We start from the raw sequence: 21,159 nt of genomic DNA, 5'->3' as shown, positions 1-21,159 counted from the left end.
AGCAGGAACAGAGAGGATGATGGGAAAAGGATGCTGAGGGTGGAGCTACCAGGAACCAGGAGGTTGATGGATGTAGAGGAGGAGGGCATACGGCTGGAAAGTGTGAGGGAGGAGGATGCAGAGGAGGGGGGGGGGGTAATGATGATGTTGATGATGACAATGATGATGTTGATGGGGTTCCTTGGAGGCCCAAAGTGTTTTCCGGACACAGTCCCAATCACTCATGCGTCATGTGTTAGCCTGGGGGGGGGTTGGCCTGGCAGTGCTTCCTAACACTGGCAGCAACCTGTAGCCACCCGGAGCAATGTGGGGTTGAGTGTTCCAATCAGGGGTCGACGCTCTGCCTCTGCACCACAGTGGCCAAAAGTAATGCATGTTGGTGGCTCCACAGCCCCCAGTCAGTTTTACAGGAGTTCATTGAGGATGTTTGAGGGGAGGCTGCGTGCCATGAGGCAGTCACTGTGTTGTGTGCAGCTGAGATACATCATCAGTTTGGCAGCTGAGGAATAAAAACATGTAAATATGTGTTTGTTATCAGTTTATAACAAACAGTTTAAGTTTTTGAGATATGAGGCTTTTGGTGAGCAGACTTTCTACTGTAAAGCAAAAGTCTCTCCTTGTAAACATCTGACTTTCAGAGTTTGGGCATTTATAGTTACATCTTTGTCTTTAAACCAATGAAGCACAGATGAGGCCAGACTTTCATGACAAACACATTTTCGATAGACCTAAAATATGAATTCCAGTTCAGTTCATTGACAAAGATGATTTGTAAGGAAATCTTAATCAAGGGGATCCAATCATGTTGATCTTTTGTCCACAAAGCACCAGTCAAATGCTAAAAAAAGGACTGCATTTGTTTTTTTTACCCTCCAGGCAGCCGTTATCTGGACAGCACGTCTTCTGGTTCTTCTTCTCGATCCCAGAGTCCATTATTGCTCAGTCCTGCGGGTTCTCAAAACAACAATGGTGGAACGATGATGCGCTCGCTCAGGTGAGGAGGTCTCTCTATCAGCTGACATCGTGTACACATGTGTGCACATTCATAAACAAGTTTTTAGTCAGCTCTGCTTTGTAGGGTTACATTTTAAAAATCTAACAAGCATTTCCTTTTCCAAGTTTTAGTCCCAAACCAAAGAGGTGCCGTCACAGTGTTAATGGTTTATCCACATTTTCTATTGGAAACATCTTTTAAAAGTTTAGCCGATCACCGCTAGCTCCATGGAGAAGGTCTATATGTATGTTAGCCTGTGGGGGGGATTGGCCTGGCAGTGCAGACTCTTCCTGGAAGGGGCTGTTCTCACTTTGTGATGTCACAATGTGAGAGCCCACTTGTCTTTGTGGACTGGAAGGGCTCAGAGATGCAGGTTTTTAGAGGAATACTCAGAAATACATGAGTGGATCAAAATACTTTGATCCATATATAGATATATATCCACACCAAGCGATGGGAACATCAGGAAGAAGGAACATGAGAAACTGGAGAAATACCAGGAACTCAGAGAAGAACTGGAGAAAGCCTGGAAAGTGAAGGTGACAGTGGTACCTGTGGTAATTGGAGCACGCGGGGCAGTAACCCCCAAGCTGGAGGAGGGGCTACAACAGATACCTGGAAAGACCTCAGACCTCTCAGTCCAGAAAAGAACAGGAACAGCTAAGATCCTGCAGGACCCTCAAGCTCCCAGGCCTCTGGTAGAGGACCCCAGCTTGGAGGAGAAACCACCCGGGGAGGGGGAGGGGGGTGTTTTATGCTTTTAACTGTAAAATAAATGACAAATCTTTGCTTCAATCTGTCTAAACCCAATCGACAGCATAACTGTCTTTCTTTTATGTGGAGCTCTGTTTGTATTTGGTTTTCAGCTCAACAAATAGGAGGAAGTCTACCAACTGTTTCCTTTTGAAGTGACTGTACAGGTTAACTGATGGTAACCTCCATTATTAAATAGGAGACATCTACTTTTTATACTAAGGCACTAGTTTTGGTCACATTTAGTGCACTTTCACATCCTTAAGATATATTTTGTTAAATCCATCATTACATTATAAACAGTAAGAAGTGTCTTTGTGGAATCGGTGCGAGCATTTAAACCACAAAGAGATTCATAAATATTTTAGAATTATATTTATTCATAGATTGCCACCACATAACAACACTTGGGTTTTCAAAACAAGTGACTACAAAACATTGAATTTGTTTTTTTAAACCCAGATTAACATTGTCTTCTATGCAGGACTTTTCCTATTAAAGCATTATTGTTTTGGGGAAATTTCCTTTATTTTGTCTTATGAAGACAACATTTAACAATTGTGTGTGCTCTCAGTCACCCAGGCGAAGGTGTCATCCAGCTTATTTCTGTCACGAGATCCAGTAACTTAGGAATCAGCATTGGAGGAGGCTCCAATAGGCCCGATGGTCCAGCAGTCTTCATCGAGGAGGTGCTGTCAGGAGGAGACTGCCACAAGGTACGGACCAGAACACTATTCTGACCGAGTGAACGCTCAACCAGCATGGTCTTCATTTGGTGTCTGACACAGTCCTCGCTTTGACATCTGGGGGTTCAAAGAGGGACGGATGGATAGATCTGATATTGCTCAACTTTTTTGTTGCACTGCTAATGTTTGTTCGGGGGCTGTAAGATAGCAGGAGAGAGAGTAAACAAAGGAATGATGGGATAACAGCGGAGGTTTACTTCCACACAAACAGTCCCGCCCACAATTTAAATGAGAATTTCTCATGAACTCCTGCTGCTCTGCAGAAACTATGTCCTAAAAATGACTCTGTGTTAGATTTGGGCTAAAAACAGCATCGTCATCATTAAAAGACCACTGGGAACGCTTTGAAGATAAGTCAGGAGATGATCAGAGGGGGACTTCAATCAATTATATTGATTAGGCTCCACCCTCCTTGGATGGAATTGTAGGCACTAATACATAGTTTTATGTTTTACATTGAAACTAGATTTAGAGTCATTAGTAATGAATCCACACAGAGTTTTCGTTGTAATGATCATTTGATGAATAATGAAACAACAATGAGGTCAAACTAAACAACATGTGTCCGTTTACAGAGACAAGAGTCATTTGGAAAGAAAAAGACTGAAATAGTTTGATAAGAGTGTTATGGCTTCCCTCCTAGACGAATACACTGCTATCCTTCCTCTTTTAAAGTAATGTCAATACATCAATATATGACTTTTATCAGAAGTAAGTAGAAGTTACTGCTTATGCAGACCTCAAAGGAGCCCGTCTCCTCCAATGGAGTGTGTTAGAGCGTCACAGTCGCCCAAACGGCTTCAGTCAGCAGATTTCCTTTCTGAAGTGATTAATCCTGTTTTCACTTTAAAATTTGTTGAGAGAAAACTTTGTCTTTTTTAAAGTAAATCCACGGTTTAACTGTGACAGATAGGATTTGAGATAAAGGTTTTACAGAGTTGGGCAGGTCTCCATGGACACGTGTGTTTTCTAAGGACCCCTCCCCTGATTAAACCCTGAAGTTCCAGCCAATGGGAAGCAGCAAAGACGGGGTTTGTTAGAAAACACCAGTCCATTCTTTACTCCACACTTTTTTAGGTGCATCTGAATGTTTCATCCTTTTGAAGGAGCTTCCTGCTTTATGTCCATCTGTCGTCTGCTGCATGTGCCCCACGCTCTCAGGTCATCAAGTCCACAATAACAGCCATCAATGTTGGGACATGTTTTCCCCACCTGTGCTTAAAATGGAGTCCATCTTGTGTTGTTTGGGGGTTGCGTGTTGTCCATCTTGTGTTGTTTGGGGGTTGTGTGTTGTCCCTCTTGTGTTGTTTGGGGGTTGTGTGTTGTCCATCTTGTGTTGTTTGGGGGTTGTGTGTTGTCCATCTTGTGTTGTTTGGGGGTTGTGTGTTGTCCCTCTTGTTTTGTTTGGGTGTTGTGTGTTGTCCATCTTGTGTTGTTTGGGGGTTGTGTGTTGTCCCTCTTGTGTTGTTTGGGGGTTGTGTGTTGTCCATCTTGTGTTGTTTGGGGGTTGTGTGTTGTCCATCTTGTGTTGTTTGGGGGTTGCGTGTTGTCCATCTTGTGTTGTTTGGGGGTTGTGTGTTGTCCCTCTTGTGTTGTTTGGGGTTTGTGTGTTGTCCATCTTGTGTTGTTTGGGGGTTGCGTGTTGTCCCTCTTGTGTTGTTTGGGGGTTGTGTGTTGTCCCTCTTGTGTTGTTTGGGTGTTGCGTGTTGTCCATCTTGTGTTGTTTGGGGGTTGTGTGTTGTCCCTCTTGTGTTGTTTGGGGGTTGTGTGTTGTCCATCTTGTGTTGTTTGGGGGTTGTGTGTTGTCCCTCTTGTGTTGTTTGGGTGTTGTGTGTTGTCCATCTTGTGTTGTTTGGGTGTTGTGTGTTGTCCCTCTTGTGTTGTTTGGGTGTTGTGTGTTGTCCCTCTTGTGTTGTTTGGGTGTTGTGTGTTGTCCATCTTGTGTTGTTAGGGGGTTGTGTGTTGTCCCTCTTGTGTTGTTTGGGTGTTGTGTGTTGTCCATCTTGTGTTGTTTGGGTGTTGTGTGTTGTCCCTCTTGTGTTGTTTGGGTGTTGTGTGTTGTCCCTCTTGTGTTGTTTGGGTGTTGTGTGTTGTCCATCTTGTGTTGTTTGGGGGTTGTGTGTTGTCCATCTTGTGTTGTTTGGGGGTTGTGTGTTGTCCCTCTTGTGTTGTTTGGGGGTTGTGTGTTGTCCATCTTGTGTTGTTTGGGGGTTGCGTGTTGTCCATCTTGTGTTGTTTGGGTGTTGTGTGTTGTCCCTCTTGTGTTGTTTGGGTGTTGTGTGTTGTCCATCTTGTGTTGTTTGGGGGTTGTGTGTTGTCCCTCTTGTGTTGTTTGGGTGTTGTGTGTTGTCCATCTTGTGTTGTTTGGGTGTTGTGTGTTGTCCCTCTTGTGTTGTTTGGGTGTTGTGTGTTGTCCCTCTTGTGTTGTTTGGGTGTTGTGTGTTGTCCATCTTGTGTTGTTTGGGGGTTGTGTGTTGTCCATCTTGTGTTGTTTGGGGGTTGTGTGTTGTCCCTCTTGTGTTGTTTGGGGGTTGTGTGTTGTCCATCTTGTGTTGTTTGGGGGTTGCGTGTTGTCCATCTTGTGTTGTTTGGGGGTTGTGTGTTGTCCCTCTTGTGTTGTTTGGGGGTTGTGTGTTGTCCATCTTGTGTTGTTTGGGGGTTGTGTGTTGTCCCTCTTGTGTTGTTTGGGTGTTGTGTGTTGTCCATCTTGTGTTGTTTGGGTGTTGTGTGTTGTCCATCTTGTGTTGTTTGGGTGTTGTGTGTTGTCCCTCTTGTGTTGTTTGGGTGTTGTGTGTTGTCCCTCTTGTGTTGTTTGGGTGTTGTGTGTTGTCCATCTTGTGTTGTTTGGGGGTTGTGTGTTGTCCCTCTTGTGTTGTTTGGGGGTTGTGTGTTGTCCATCTTGTGTTGTTTGGGGGTTGTGTGTTGTCCATCTTGTGTTGTTTGGGGGTTGCGTGTTGTCCATCTTGTGTTGTTTGGGGGTTGTGTGTTGTCCCTCTTGTGTTGTTTGGGGTTTGTGTGTTGTCCATCTTGTGTTGTTTGGGGGTTGCGTGTTGTCCCTCTTGTGTTGTTTGGGGGTTGTGTGTTGTCCCTCTTGTGTTGTTTGGGTGTTGCGTGTTGTCCATCTTGTGTTGTTTGGGGGTTGTGTGTTGTCCCTCTTGTGTTGTTTGGGGGTTGTGTGTTGTCCATCTTGTGTTGTTTGGGGGTTGTGTGTTGTCCCTCTTGTGTTGTTTGGGTGTTGTGTGTTGTCCATCTTGTGTTGTTTGGGTGTTGTGTGTTGTCCCTCTTGTGTTGTTTGGGTGTTGTGTGTTGTCCCTCTTGTGTTGTTTGGGTGTTGTGTGTTGTCCATCTTGTGTTGTTAGGGGGTTGTGTGTTGTCCCTCTTGTGTTGTTTGGGTGTTGTGTGTTGTCCATCTTGTGTTGTTTGGGTGTTGTGTGTTGTCCCTCTTGTGTTGTTTGGGTGTTGTGTGTTGTCCCTCTTGTGTTGTTTGGGTGTTGTGTGTTGTCCATCTTGTGTTGTTTGGGGGTTGTGTGTTGTCCATCTTGTGTTGTTTGGGGGTTGTGTGTTGTCCCTCTTGTGTTGTTTGGGGGTTGTGTGTTGTCCATCTTGTGTTGTTTGGGGGTTGCGTGTTGTCCATCTTGTGTTGTTTGGGTGTTGTGTGTTGTCCCTCTTGTGTTGTTTGGGTGTTGTGTGTTGTCCATCTTGTGTTGTTTGGGGGTTGTGTGTTGTCCCTCTTGTGTTGTTTGGGTGTTGTGTGTTGTCCATCTTGTGTTGTTTGGGTGTTGTGTGTTGTCCCTCTTGTGTTGTTTGGGGGTTGTGTGTTGTCCCTCTTGTGTTGTTTGGGTGTTGTGTGTTGTCCATCTTGTGTTGTTTGGGGGTTGTGTGTTGTCCATCTTGTGTTGTTTGGGGGTTGTGTGTTGTCCCTCTTGTGTTGTTTGGGGGTTGTGTGTTGTCCATCTTGTGTTGTTTGGGGGTTGCGTGTTGTCCATCTTGTGTTGTTTGGGGGTTGTGTGTTGTCCCTCTTGTGTTGTTTGGGGGTTGTGTGTTGTCCATCTTGTGTTGTTTGGGGGTTGTGTGTTGTCCCTCTTGTGTTGTTTGGGTGTTGTGTGTTGTCCATCTTGTGTTGTTTGGGTGTTGTGTGTTGTCCATCTTGTGTTGTTTGGGTGTTGTGTGTTGTCCCTCTTGTGTTGTTTGGGTGTTGTGTGTTGTCCCTCTTGTGTTGTTTGGGTGTTGTGTGTTGTCCATCTTGTGTTGTTTGGGGGTTGTGTGTTGTCCATCTTGTGTTGTTTGGGGGTTGTGTGTTGTCCCTCTTGTGTTGTTTGGGGGTTGTGTGTTGTCCATCTTGTGTTGTTTGGGGGTTGCGTGTTGTCCATCTTGTGTTGTTTGGGGGTTGTGTGTTGTCCCTCTTGTGTTGTTTGGGGGTTGTGTGTTGTCCATCTTGTGTTGTTTGGGGGTTGCGTGTTGTCCATCTTGTGTTGTTTGGGGGTTGTGTGTTGTCCCTCTTGTGTTGTTTGGGGGTTGTGTGTTGTCCATCTTGTGTTGTTTGGGGGTTGTGTGTTGTCCCTCTTGTGTTGTTTGGGTGTTGTGTGTTGTCCCTCTTGTGTTGTTTGGGTGTTGTGTGTTGTCCCTCTTGTGTTGTTTGGGGGTTGTGTGTTGTCCATCTTGTGTTGTTTGGGGGTTGTGTGTTGTCCCTCTTGTGTTGTTTGGGGGTTGTGTGTTGTCCCTCTTGTGTTGTTTGGGGGTTGTGTGTTGTCCATCTTGTGTTGTTTGGGGGTTGTGTGTTGTCCATCTTGTGTTGTTTGGGTGTTGTGTGTTGTCCATCTTGTGTTGTTTGGGTGTTGTGTGTTGTCCATCTTGTGTTGTTTGGGGGTTGTGTGTTGTCCATCTTGTGTTGTTTGGGGGTTGTGTGTTGTCCATCTTGTGTTGTTTGGGGGTTGTGTGTTGTCCATCTTGTGTTGTTTGGGGGTTGTGTGTTGTCCATCTTGTGTTGTTTGGGTGTTGTGTGTTGTCCATCTTGTGTTGTTTGGGTGTTGTGTGTTGTCCCTCTTGTGTTGTTTGGGGGTTGTGTGTTGTCCATCTTGTGTTGTTTGGGTGTTGTGTGTTGTCCATCTTGTGTTGTTTGGGTGTTGTGTGTTGTCCATCTTGTGTTGTTTGGGGGTTGTGTGTTGTCCATCTTGTGTTGTTTGGGGGTTGTGTGTTGTCCCTCTTGTGTTGTTTGGGTGTTGTGTGTTGTCCATCTTGTGTTGTTTGGGTGTTGTGTGTTGTCCATCTTGTGTTGTTTGGGGGTTGTGTGTTGTCCATCTTGTGTTGTTTGGGTGTTGTGTGTTGTCCATCTTTTGTTGTTTGGGGGTTGTGTGTTGTCCATCTTGTGTTGTTTGGGGGTTGTGTGTTGTCCCTCTTGTGTTGTTTGGGTGTTGTGCGTTGTCCCTCTTGTGTTGTTTGGGGGTTGTGTGTTGTCCATCTTGTGTTGTTTGGGTGTTGTGTGTTGTCCATCTTGTGTTGTTTGGGTGTTGTGTGTTGTCCATCTTGTGTTGTTTGGGTGTTGTGTGTTGTCCATCTTGTGTTGTTTGGGGGTTGTGTGTTGTCCCTCTTGTGTTGTTTGGGAGTTGTGTGTTGTCCCTCTTGTGTTGTTTGGGGGTTGTGTGTTGTCCCTCTTGTGTTGTTTGGGGGTTGTGTGTTGTCCCTCTTGTGTTGTTTGGGGGTTGTGTGTTGTCCATCTTGTGTTGTTTGGGTGTTGTGTGTTGTCCCTCTTGTGTTGTTTGGGCGTTGTGTGTTGTCCCTCTTGTGTTGTTTTGGGGTTGTGTGTTGTCCCTCTTGTGTTGTTTGGGGGTTGTGTGTTGTCCATCTTGTGTTGTTTGGGGGTTGTGTGTTGTCCCTCTTGTGTTGTTTGGGGGTTGTGTGTTGTCCCTCTTGTGTTGTTTGGGTGTTGTGTGTTGTCCATCTTGTGTTGTTTGGGGGTTGTGTGTTGTCCCTCTTGTGTTGTTTGGGGGTTGTTTGTTGTCCCTCTTGTGTTGTTTGGGGGTTGTGTGTTGTCCATCTTGTGTTGTTTGGGGGTTGTGTGTTGTCCCTCTTGTGTTGTTTGGGGGTTGTGCGTTGTCCCTCTTGTGTTGTTTGGGGGTTGTGCGTTGTCCATCTTGTGTTGTTTGGGTGTTGTGTGTTGTCCATCTTGTGTTGTTTGGGGGTTGTGTGTTGTCCATCTTGTGTTGTTTGGGGGTTGTGTGTTGTCCCTCTTGTGTTGTTTGGGTGTTGTGCGTTGTCCCTCTTGTGTTGTTTGGGTGTTGTGTGTTGTCCATCTTGTGTTGTTTGGGTGTTGTGTGTTGTCCATCTTGTGTTGTTTGGGTGTTGTGTGTTGTCCATCTTGTGTTGTTTGGGGGTTGTGTGTTGTCCCTCTTGTGTTGTTTGGGGGTTGTGTGTTGTCCCTCTTGTGTTGTTTGGGTGTTGTGCGTTGTCCATCTTGTGTTGTTTGGGTGTTGTGTGTTGTCCATCTTGTGTTGTTTGGGTGTTGTGTGTTGTCCATCTTGTGTTGTTTGGGGGTTGTGTGTTGTCCCTCTTGTGTTGTTTGGGGGTTGTGCGTTGTCCATCTTGTGTTGTTTGGGTGTTGTGCGTTGTCCATCTTGTGTTGTTTGGGTGTTGTGTGTTGTCCATCTTGTGTTGTTTGGGGGTTGTGTGTTGTCCATCTTGTGTTGTTTGGGGGTTGTGTGTTGTCCATCTTGTGTTGTTTGGGGGTTGTGTGTTGTCCATCTTGTGTTGTTTGGGGGTTGTGTGTTGTCCATCTTGTGTTGTTTGGGTGTTGTGCGTTGTCCCTCTTGTGTTGTTTGGGTGTTGTGTGTTGTCCATCTTGTGTTGTTTGGGTGTTGTGTGTTGTCCATCTTGTGTTGTTTGGGTGTTGTGTGTTGTCCATCTTGTGTTGTTTGGGGGTTGTGTGTTGTCCCTCTTGTGTTGTTTGGGGGTTGTGTGTTGTCCCTCTTGTGTTGTTTGGGTGTTGTGCGTTGTCCCTCTTGTGTTGTTTGGGGGTTGTGCGTTGTCCATCTTGTGTTGTTTGGGTGTTGTGTGTTGTCCATCTTGTGTTGTTTGGGTGTTGTGTGTTGTCCATCTTGTGTTGTTTGGGGGTTGTGTGTTGTCCCTCTTGTGTTGTTTGGGGGTTGTGCGTTGTCCATCTTGTGTTGTTTGGGTGTTGTGTGTTGTCCATCTTGTGTTGTTTGGGTGTTGTGTGTTGTCCATCTTGTGTTGTTTGGGGGTTGTGTGTTGTCCATCTTGTGTTGTTTGGGGGTTGTGTGTTGTCCATCTTGTGTTGTTTGGGTGTTGTGTGTTGTCCATCTTGTGTTGTTTGGGGGTTGTGTGTTGTCCCTCTTGTGTTGTTTGGGGGTTGTGTGTTGTCCCTCTTGTGTTGTTTGGGGGTTGTGCGTTGTCCATCTTGTGTTGTTTGGGGGTTGTGTGTTGTCCATCTTGTGTTGTTTGGGGGTTGTGTGTTGTCCATCTTGTGTTGTTTGGGGGTTGTGTGTTGTCCCTCTTGTGTTGTTTGGGGGTTGTGTGTTGTCCCTCTTGTGTTGTTTGGGGGTTGTGTGTTGTCCATCTTGTGTTGTTTGGGGGTTGTGTGTTGTCCCTCTTGTGTTGTTTGGGGGTTGTGTGTTGTCCATCTTGTGTTGTTTGGGGGTTGTGTGTTGTCCCTCTTGTGTTGTTTGGGGGTTGTGTGTTGTCCCTCTTGTGTTGTTTGGGGGTTGTGCGTTGTCCATCTTGTGTTGTTTGGGGGTTGTGTGTTGTCCATCTTGTGTTGTTTGGGGGTTGTGTGTTGTCCCTCTTGTGTTGTTTGGGGGTTGTGTGTTGTCCCTCTTGTGTTGTTTGGGGGTTGTGCGTTGTCCATCTTGTGTTGTTTGGGGGTTGTGAGTTGTCCCTCTTGTGTTGTTTGGGGGTTGTGTGTTGTCCCTCTTGTGTTGTTTGGGGGTTGTGTGTTGTCCATCTTGTGTTGTTTGGGGGTTGTGTGTTGTCCCTCTTGTGTTGTTTGGGGGTTGTGCGTTGTCCCTCTTGTGTTGTTTGGGGGTTGTGCGTTGTCCATCTTGTGTTGTTTGGGTGTTGTGTGTTGTCCATCTTGTGTTGTTTGGGTGTTGTGTGTTGTCCATCTTGTGTTGTTTGGGGGTTGTGTGTTGTCCCTCTTGTGTTGTTTGGGGGTTGTGTGTTGTCCATCTTGTGTTGTTTGGGTGTTGTGCGTTGTCCCTCTTGTGTTGTTTGGGTGTTGTGTGTTGTCCATCTTGTGTTGTTTGGGTGTTGTGTGTTGTCCATCTTGTGTTGTTTGGGTGTTGTGTGTTGTCCATCTTGTGTTGTTTGGGGGTTGTGTGTTGTCCCTCTTGTGTTGTTTGGGGGTTGTGTGTTGTCCCTCTTGTGTTGTTTGGGTGTTGTGCGTTGTCCCTCTTGTGTTGTTTGGGGGTTGTGCGTTGTCCATCTTGTGTTGTTTGGGTGTTGTGTGTTGTCCATCTTGTGTTGTTTGGGTGTTGTGTGTTGTCCATCTTGTGTTGTTTGGGGGTTGTGCGTTGTCCATCTTGTGTTGTTTGGGTGTTGTGTGTTGTCCCTCTTGTGTTGTTTGGGGGTTGTGCATTGTCCATCTTGTGTTGTTTGGGTGTTGTGTGTTGTCCATCTTGTGTTGTTTGGGTGTTGTGTGTTGTCCATCTTGTGTTGTTTGGGGGTTGTGTGTTGTCCATCTTGTGTTGTTTGGGGGTTGTGTGTTGTCCATCTTGTGTTGTTTGGGGGTTGTGTGTTGTCCATCTTGTGTTGTTTGGGGGTTGTGTGTTGTCCATCTTGTGTTGTTTGGGTGTTGTGCGTTGTCCCTCTTGTGTTGTTTGGGTGTTGTGTGTTGTCCATCTTGTGTTGTTTGGGTGTTGTGTGTTGTCCATCTTGTGTTGTTTGGGTGTTGTGTGTTGTCCATCTTGTGTTGTTTGGGGGTTGTGTGTTGTCCCTCTTGTGTTGTTTGGGGGTTGTGTGTTGTCCCTCTTGTGTTGTTTGGGTGTTGTGCGTTGTCCCTCTTGTGTTGTTTGGGGGTTGTGCGTTGTCCATCTTGTGTTGTTTGGGTGTTGTGTGTTGTCCATCTTGTGTTGTTTGGGTGTTGTGTGTTGTCCATCTTGTGTTGTTTGGGGGTTGTGTGTTGTCCCTCTTGTGTTGTTTGGGGGTTGTGCGTTGTCCATCTTGTGTTGTTTGGGTGTTGTGTGTTGTCCATCTTGTGTTGTTTGGGTGTTGTGTGTTGTCCATCTTGTGTTGTTTGGGGGTTGTGTGTTGTCCATCTTGTGTTGTTTGGGGGTTGTGCGTTGTCCATCTTGTGTTGTTTGGGTGTTGTGTGTTGTCCATCTTGTGTTGTTTGGGGGTTGTGTGTTGTCCATCTTGTGTTGTTTGGGGGTTGTGTGTTGTCCATCTTGTGTTGTTTGGGGGTTGTGTGTTGTCCATCTTGTGTTGTTTGGGGGTTGTGTGTTGTCCCTCTTGTGTTGTTTGGGGGTTGTGTGTTGTCCCTCTTGTGTTGTTTGGGGGTTGTGCGTTGTCCATCTTGTGTTGTTTGAGGGTTGTGTGTTGTCCATCTTGTGTTGTTTGGGGGTTGTGTGTTGTCCATCTTGTGTTGTTTGGGGGTTGTGTGTTGTCCATCTTGTGTTGTTTGAGGGTTGTGTGTTGTCCATCTTGTGTTGTTTGGGGGTTGTGCGTTGTCCATCTTGTGTTGTTTGAGGGTTGTGTGTTGTCCATCTTGTGTTGTTTGGGGGTTGTGTGTTGTCCATCTTGTGTTGTTTGGGGGTTGTGTGTTGTCCATCTTGTGTTGTTTGAGGGTTGTGTGTTGTCCATCTTGTTTTGTTTGGGGGTTGTGCGTTGTCCATCTTGTGTTGTTTGAGGGTTGTGTGTTGTCCATCTTGTGTTGTTTGGGGGTTGTGTGTTGTCCATCTTGTGTTGTTTGGGGGTTGTGTGTTGTCCATCTTGTGTTGTTTGGGGGTTGTGTGTTGTCCATCTTGTGTTGTTTGGGGGTTGTGTGTTGTCCCTCTTGTGTTGTTTGGGGGTTGTGTGTTGTCCCTCTTGTGTTGTTTGGGGGTTGTGCGTTGTCCATCTTGTGTTGTTTGAGGGTTGTGTGTTGTCCATCTTGTGTTGTTTGGGGGTTGTGTGTTGTCCATCTTGTGTTGTTTGGGGGTTGTGTGTTGTCCATCTTGTGTTGTTTGAGGGTTGTGTGTTGTCCATCTTGTGTTGTTTGGGGGTTGTGTGTTGTCCATCTTGTGTTGTTTGAGGGTTGTGTGTTGTCCATCTTGTGTTGTTTGGGGGTTGTGTGTTGTCCATCTTGTGTTGTTTGGGGGTTGTGCGTTCAGGCTTTCACAGCCTCTAAGTGTTCCTCAAAGCCCACATGATGAAACCACCACCCACACATCTGCTCCTTTTACGTCTGACTCTCATGTTTTACAGTTTTTATTCAATAATATTTCACCATAGGACTTATTTTCTTTGTTTTAGATTTAAATATGTAAAGTTTGATTTCAAAAAGCATCAAAGATCTGAAAGAGACGCTGCCGCTCTTGTCCTCGCGTTGCTTCTTTTCTCTGGTTAATCCCTTCATCCTCCCACACTGTCAAATATGGGCCAGCACGGGGGGGCGGCGGGGCATCAAAGTGCATTTGTGTTTTGAAGGAAGCCGGCTGCAAACAGGTTTAATGTTGGCTGGTTTCAAATCCAGAGAATTTAAGCAGCTGCTACATTTTGAGGACCTCAGGACTCAATCCAGCCATCAGCTCTGCCATCCTGGATTTGCCTTTTTTTAGTTTAACTAGCAGTTTGGTTTTTTTTTGGACCAGAAGATGATTTAGTGTCTAACAGAATCCTGAACAGACAGCCAGAACCAGTCAGAAGACAGTCAGGTATCTGCTTGTTGCCTTGATGACGATCTCTGTCCTCAAAATGAGGACAAACCAAACGACTCTACGTTCAAGCACCAAGTATTCTGTTTGGGATCCTCTGCTTTTGGAAGCAGGTTGTTCAAATCCATTTTTTAATCCCCTGTGCCGAGCAAAGACCGGCGGGCTGTCATGCGCTGTGACTTCTGTAATGAGTCAGCAGGGATTAAGCAGCCGTGCTTTTGTCACTGCAGCGGTTATGAAGGAAAAAGCAGAGCAGTGAGATGAGAGGGAATATCAAGCCGTTTAGTAAGCAGAGCTCTGCCTGAAAGCTTCAGCAAGAACTCCTCCAATAAGACATGTTTGACTTGAAAGACTTTCAGAGCATCTGATGCTGCTGAACCGCATCGACTGAGTTCAGCGTCAACCAGATTTGAAAGCCTTTCTTTCTGTCCAGGACGGACGTCTGCGGCCAGGAGATCAGCTCATCGCCATCAACAAGGAGTCTCTGATTGGTGTGACCCACGAGGAAGCCAAAAGCATGCTGAATAAAGTCAAGTTTAGGTGACACCCACACCTCTGCTTTTCTGTCCTGGTTGGATCCTTCCGTGTCTTCATAATCTGAGGTTCCTTACAAGCTCCGCCCCTCTTTCCTTTGTGTCCACAGCCAAGACAGCGCCGTGGAGATAGCCTTCATTCCAGGTAAAGGCCTTTTTCCCAGCAGCACGTCTCTACACAACGGAGTTCAGCGAGCTGCAGGAACCAACTCTGGACGCCTGAAAGTCCACATCCGATCACCTGAGGTCAGCTCCAAGACCCCCCCTTTATTTCAATCACAAAACAAGAACAGCTTTTGCTGGAATCATAGGAGGGTTTGGTGATGATCGAGTCAGGAACGTTAATCACACATATGCAGTCGTTGTGACACGATATAAACGTGTACATTTCAACAGATATGACACGGAGTGTCTGCATACATGCACACTTTCTACACACACGGGTTGTGATTGCACTCTATCCTCTAAGTTTCTGCTGTATTGATGAAGCAAAAGGTTTCAAATGTTCTGATGTTTGTGTGCAGAGCTGTGCAGAAGACCACGCCCCTTTGTCCTCGCCGTCCCCCGACATCTGTCCCCCAGAGACTCACGCTTCAGGTAAATCTCTCAGACGCTCTCTCAGAGGGGACATTTCAGGACATGGTTTTGTAAATCCTTCATAGTTTATCTAGAATATATCCATTGCATAAGGCATTGCCGTGTTTTTCTCTGCTCAAACTTACCCTCAGATTGTTTATGTCGCGTCACCTTAAGAGTTGTAACACACCTGGAATAACTCTGAACGCGCTCCATGCTGAAGAATAGATTACCGGTTAGTCACAGGTCATCTAATGTCATCTTTCAACTGGAATATTTCCCGCTCTCCTCTCCCTGACCGTCTCTTTGAACATCTCTCTGGAGTTTAATCATCGCTTTCTAAATTACTCAAACTCTTGAAAAAGAACTAAATGTATTTGTGAAATAAAATCAATGTAAAGATCAATAAATCATCTGTCTTCTACTAACAGATGGAAAAGGTAGAAATGTAACATGAGAAAAACGGATTTTAAAATAGAAAAGTTTACATCTGACGATGTCAGGAGGAAATCATTTCCAAGACATTAGGAGAAAAATGTTCTGGAAATGATTTCTCAGCATTCTAAACAAAAAGATCAAAAGGAGCAGTCATTCCTTTGATCAAAGGCTAAATGCAGAAAAAAAGTTCAACTGATTTCTTTCATTTGGAAAAAAACGAATTGTAAATTGTAAAGGTTCCAGTTGAAAACCGAATCAGTACAAAGACTGAAATAATTCCAGTAACTATTATGAGGACCATGACACCAGTCAGGTCATGAAACTCTCTTTTTAAACTTTGTTCCGGATAAACCTGATGAAGCCAGTGGTGAGTCAGTGGGGCTGGGGGGTTAATCCATGTTATTGATTAGTTTTGGGGAAATCAAGGTTTTATTCATTTTATTTGATCTCTGCTCTCTGCCGTTGTTTGAGGAAAGTCCGTCCGCCGGTCTCTCAGAAAGCTCAGATGTGAAAACAGCAGCGAGCAAAGAGGAGCCACGCCAGCGAGGCGGAGAATAAAAACACGAGCACACGCCGTGCCCCCCACCCCCGTAACGTCAGTTTGAGTTGAAGCTGCTGAAGCAGCAGAACATGTGAGGATTTTTACCAGGATCCAGACAGAAGTGGAGGAGAAACCTGCTGGACTCACAGCAGCAACACAAATGTCATTCAAACTGTTCTCTGTCACACGTCCAATCCAATCAAATAGTGTGACATCATCATTAGTCGCAGGCTGAACAGTTTTGGTACAGACACCACTTTAAAGTCAGACTATGTTTTCCTGGAGCGGACTTTAAGACGGAGCGGATAAATGCAACAAAATGAAAACTGGAACACTTTAAAAAAGCCTATTTTGTAAATATAATAATAAGAGGTTTGTATAAACTTTATTAGCAGCATGTTTGTAACATTACAGAGGTGGGTGGCGTTGAGCTGAAAAGAGCCCCCCCTCATGAGAATGCTGCATCTTTACTGTCAATGAGAAGAACCTAAAACATGATCATGTTTTTAGGGTTTTTTGGTTTGATTTCATGTAAAAATGAATCAACTGGAGGCAGAATCAGGAAAAAACATCTGCTTCCCTTCAGTGAATCTGTTCTTGTTCTCTCAGCAGGTTTCTATCTTTCCAGTTGATGACGGACTGAAACCCCTCCCCTCACGGGGGCGTTTTCAGCAGGAAAACACAAACTCAAATACTAGAACCAGTATGTTCTAGTATTTCTCTTTGAGATGCTCACAAATCATCTGTTGCAGTGATCTACAAACAAAAATACAAGCTTATTTACAGCCTGCATTTAGTTGGACTTCGTGTTAGAGACAGTTTCCAAAAGAGAAAAGCAGGGTGAAAAATATCAAGCATGATCGAAAATCAAATTTGGAATGAAAAATAATCAAAGATTACATTTTTTGGCGGCACCATCAGGTCTGCTGACCTACTACAGCTACGTTTTTACTGACAATTTGATTAGACATCAAAGAAATGGGTTTTGAGGCAGGTAGAATGCATCGATCAGAAAAGTTATCACCCACAATGCATCATTTCTCTGTTACCAACGCCAGGCAAAGATAAGGTGATAACTGGAGACCAATCCCTCTTCTGCTGGGATTATACATTTTCTGCACGTCTGTGCCAACAGACTGAAATCAGCAATGGGTCAAATAATAGATGAAACACAGTCAGCCTTTAGAAAACGACGGCATATTCATCATCCCACTTGTTTCATTCTAGATAAAGTCCCTGGTATTTCTCTGATCTGTCATGTTCCTTCCTCTTGATGTTCCATCACTTGCTTTTGGCACATCCACAACCACGGCTTTGCTCTGTTCCTTCTCTTCCACCACGTTATCTGGTTGGTTCTCCATCACCTTCCTGTCTGCATCTGCATCTGCAAGTCCCACAGGATCTTTGCTTTCATGTTCTTTTTGAGGATTTTCCCAACATGACTTTGGGGTTTTTAGTCCATACACTCTGCCACCCACTTGTTTGCAGGGGCTTTTCTAGCCCCTCCTCCTTTGCTCTCCATTTGCATAGGCATTCATTGAGCTCTTCATTGGTTGAGACTCCTGTGTCTGATAACCTCTGGTGTTTGGAGCACCCCCCCAGTCTTCCTTCTTGGGCAGGCGAGATGAGAGAAATGTACACGCCATCGCCTTAAGCTGCGTTCACAAGGTAACCAACTCCTGCGGCAAATTTGCATCGGCCGCCTCTCCTTCGCCGTGCGGTAAATTCTGTGCCCGCCACCTGACCAAAAAGGTCGCTGCTGCGGCCACGTGTGGGAGGACCTACCAGCTAATGATTTTAGCCTGTTGGCTACATGGACCGTGTCTGTGTTTATACCATTGACAATGCATGGAAGACAGGGATGATGATGAGAGATCAGGTTGAATTATTTTAATAGTTCTACAGAAACATTGGTGATCACGTCTCTGTGGTGCTGTCCCCGACTGCCACGTCAACCGCGGTGCCTTGCCATCAAGGAGTTCTTCATCTGCTTTGGTGACTTTGGCAGACAACCCCGCTCTGGAGCACCCAGCCTTTGCTTCCGTAACAGAAGACGTGTCGGCAGATTTAAAGAGATCCTCAAAGTATTCAGGTGGGCTCTGACAATATCCCCTCTCAAAGTCAACAGCTCTACGCTTGTGCCCAAAAACAGTGTTGGCAAAAATCTGCTTCTTGATGTGCTTGACGGTTTGACAAAATGGCTGACCAGATCCCAGAACCAAGTTTTAGCCTCTATAAATGCCTGGGCCACGGCTTGCTTAGACTGCCTCAGGAGTCCAACAAGACAGGGACTTGGTAGGCCTCTTTCTTCATCTCAATGGCATCTGTTACCTTTGATGTGCACTACCAGGTGCACCACCAGAGACCTTACGGCACAGCTCTGAACAGCCACGGAGACAATAGAGGTGGATAAAATGGTCCACTCGGACTCGATGTCTCCACTCTGCCTTTGTAGATTTTTTACGTTCTCACAGGCATGGGAGTTAAAGACATCCCTGGAGGAGGGCTCAGCCACACATTCCCAGCAAACCTTCAGTGTTTTCGGATCTGCAAAGTCTCTCTGGCCTACTGCCCCAGCAACAGACCTATCTCATCACTAGGTAGTAACTCTGCCTCTTTCTTTACCCAGTAGTTGAGGAGACGCGGTCAAACGTGGGGTTGGGGGTCCATGGCTCCCACCTTCAGCCACCTCCCAAGCCAAAAATAACCAGTCCCTTCACATCGTCCCTTTGGGCTGGGACTGATGGGGGCCCATGAGAAGAGCCACAGAAGCCCGGCACTCGCCTGCAAACCCTAACCCCAGGCCTTGGTCCACTGTGTGGCCCCATGATACCAATCTGGTTAATGTAATTTATCCTTGTAATCGTTATCTTGGATCTGTCTAGGAGACCCTACGAAGGGTGTAGGGCCCGGCCAGCTTAGCTCCAGGCTCAAGGATCCTACAATCACTACGATCACTTGAGCTCTCAAAGCTCCTCCAGGTTAAGGTAGTAGAGGGGGAGAGCAGGAAAATCTGCTGTCAAATTTATTTCTGAAGTTTTGAATAGTTATGAAAGTGTTTGTTCTAATTTGGGGTGTATATGAATTATATGGAACAATAAACATCCACATTACACACTTTGATGATGATCAAAATTGATAAGTCACATTTTCTTACTGAGCTTCTCTGTGTGCAAAAAAATGGGAGCAACTGACTTTGACAGTTACTCTACCTTTAAGTTGTGTGTTCTGCACTGGCAGTACGTTCTGGAGAATCTATTGTCCAGCTTACTTCTCAAAATGTTCAGACCAGATTTCTGTGAGAAAGAAGCAACAGATCCGAGCATAGGGAGAATGTCACATAACACGTGACTTATGCATCTTTTAGGCAAAAAAATCTGAAGGGTTTCATCCAAAGTAGCAGCTTTTGTGTTGTGGGTCAACCATGGTCTCTGGCTCGCAGCCGCCTGACAGCCTGTCTCAATCCTATTGACCGGGATTATCCTAGTCAAGGTTATTTCCTAGGTGCCATGAGCTCTTAGTTCCCTGCCAAGCTCTGATTGGTTAAGTCAGTTGCTAGCTGCAGCAGATGTCAGCAGTTTGGGTGAGGTGAGTTTGTGCATATCTGCAGAGTGGAAATGAGCATGAGACTCGCATCTGTGCTTATGGCAGAAAATAGTTGTTATTATCTTTACTAATATTTCAGCAAATTTCCAGAACATCAACAAATGAATCAATCTGGAACATTCTCTGGGTCAAAGAAAAGTGTTTTTTTTTCCTGAAAGTGTTGCTGTATGAAGAAGTTATGAAGGCTTCGAACAACCAACGTCTTGGTTCTGTAATGGACACAAACATCCAGAAGGTTCTGTTCTTAGGGTGTATTCAGACCGCAAAAGTCCGTTGGTCTGATCAAGTCCTGAACCTCGTGTTTGGTCTGTTTTCAAACTGCCGTCTCTCAGACAGTTATTGGCCAGGAATTACAAGGGTGGGCAAATCAACCAGAGAAAGAAGTTTACTGATTCAAAATGTATATTTAACTGACCAGTTTAGAACGTCTGTATCAAAGTCAGGTCCAGCACGGGCGGTTACTGAGGAGACGACGGCTAAGAAGGTACGCATCACCTCTGAGGAATAGCTACAGTAAAAACACGGACCAGTAGGTTCGACAGTATTACAGAAAACGTGTACTTTGGAAAACCTGAAAGGACCACAGACCACAGTATAGTTGAAATTAAAATAAACACAAATATGACACTAAACATCCAGTACATCCAATAAACAGAATAATTCCAGCATGGTTTAATCTTGGTCTTTAGATTGAAAGGATTTTGCTTTAACCAAAGTTCAGTTTTGTTAAACCTTTAGTTTAGAATTGGGATCTAGATGGTTTTCTCCTTGTTGTTCAGGGTTTAGTTCTGGTTGGTTCCAGTTCTAGTTTAAGTTCAAGTTTCAGAATGAACCCAGTTTCATTTGAGTTTATTTCTGTTATCGCATCCTGAGTTAAAGTAAGTTTGCTAAATTTGAATTCTTTCTTCCCATCATTGCTTCGACCAACAAAACAATAAATCAGATTGGAAAATAAAACTTTACAGTATTATCATGAATGGAAACAAAACAAGAAAAAAACACAACTTAAAAACATAACAAAAGACTGAATAAACCTCAAAATAAAACTGTCTCTCTTTCCTCGTGACTTTGGCTCACAGGTGTTTGTGAGTTTGAGTTTGATTGTCAAATATTTTCCCAGAGTGCTCAATGTTTCATGGGGATGAAGAAAGTTCCTACCGGTTTCAAGTAGAAAAGAGTTGTCCAGTGTCCAGCAGAGGGCGCCTGGTCCTTTGCTAAGATAACCTCAACGGGTTCATGGTTGGCTCGCCATCTTGTTTCATCCAGCACATGGATCTGGAAAGGCCATTAAAATGTTGCTATGGGAAGGAAAAATATGAAAACATGGAGTGGCACTGCTGCATCTGAGCTGAACAATAAATGTTAACCTTCTAAACAGACTAGAATCAGCTCAGCTGAAGGCTACAGATGCAGTCAAAAGGCTCCTCAATAGCAACACACAATAGGTGGACAATGTCTGTCCTGAGTTTTGAAGTCCCTAGATGTTGTTGGTTTGTCTTGGGTGACACCTTTGTATCATCACATGGGGGTTGCAGAATGGGGTGGTAGACCTTTTTTTCAAGAAGGGGGACTGGAGGATGTGCTCCATCTACAGGAAGAACATACAACTCGGCTTTCCTGGGGAAAGTCCACACCAGGGTATCTGAGAAGAGAGTTTGGCAAAGAGGAAGCTCTAAACCTTAAAGGAACCAGGCAATTTTTATTATTCAAGAAAATGTGGATGAGTTCTATACCTTCACAGAGTGCTTGAGGGGGTCACAGGAATTCTCCCATCCACTCCACATGTTTTTTGGACTTGGAAAAACCTTTGATCTTGTCTCTTGCAGTACTGTCTGTTGGAGGAACATGGTGATTAGGGCCCCTATCAAGGACTGTCTATGTACAAGCAGAGCAGGAGCTTGCTTTTAGCTTTGTATTTCTGACAGTACCTTGAAACGGCTCCCAGTGTGTTAAGGTTGATAAGTTGCAGTTTCTTTTGGTATTTTTATAGACATAATGTCTAGCCGCAATGAGTTTGTTTTTTGGTAACAGTCACTGTTTCCATCTGTGACTTGATCCCACTGAGAAAGACAGATGGAGGAACCATGTCTCTCTGCTACCCTGGGGGCAT

General features: G+C 45.1%; 1 protein-coding gene across 4 annotated transcripts in view; it reads left to right on the top strand.

Annotated features, from left to right (window-relative positions):
• Nucleotides 1-21,159, top strand: part of si:dkeyp-72e1.9 (syntaxin-binding protein 4) — a 55,250-nt gene that overhangs the window by 21,514 nt on the left and 12,577 nt on the right. For all 4 annotated transcript variants that reach the window (XR_013657613.1, XM_023957890.2, XM_023957889.2 and 1 more), the window contains exons 7-11: nucleotides 877-994; nucleotides 2,322-2,463; nucleotides 13,789-13,895; nucleotides 13,999-14,134; nucleotides 14,413-14,485. Coding sequence is in view for 3 of the 4 variants with exons in the window: in XM_023957890.2 (XP_023813658.1) it covers nucleotides 877-994; nucleotides 2,322-2,463; nucleotides 13,789-13,895; nucleotides 13,999-14,134; nucleotides 14,413-14,485 (576 nt within the window). In the remaining variant the exon portion in view is untranslated. The remainder of the gene's footprint in view (nucleotides 1-876; nucleotides 995-2,321; nucleotides 2,464-13,788; nucleotides 13,896-13,998; nucleotides 14,135-14,412; nucleotides 14,486-21,159) is intronic.

Source organism: Oryzias latipes, chromosome 8 (assembly GCF_053564925.1).
Source record: "Oryzias latipes strain Hd-rR chromosome 8, Olatipes_Hd-rR_3.1".
Taxonomy (NCBI): Eukaryota; Metazoa; Chordata; class Actinopteri; order Beloniformes; family Adrianichthyidae; genus Oryzias; species Oryzias latipes.
The sequence above is the reverse complement of the archived record's forward strand: the minus strand, read 5'-3'. Positions and strand labels throughout refer to the sequence as shown.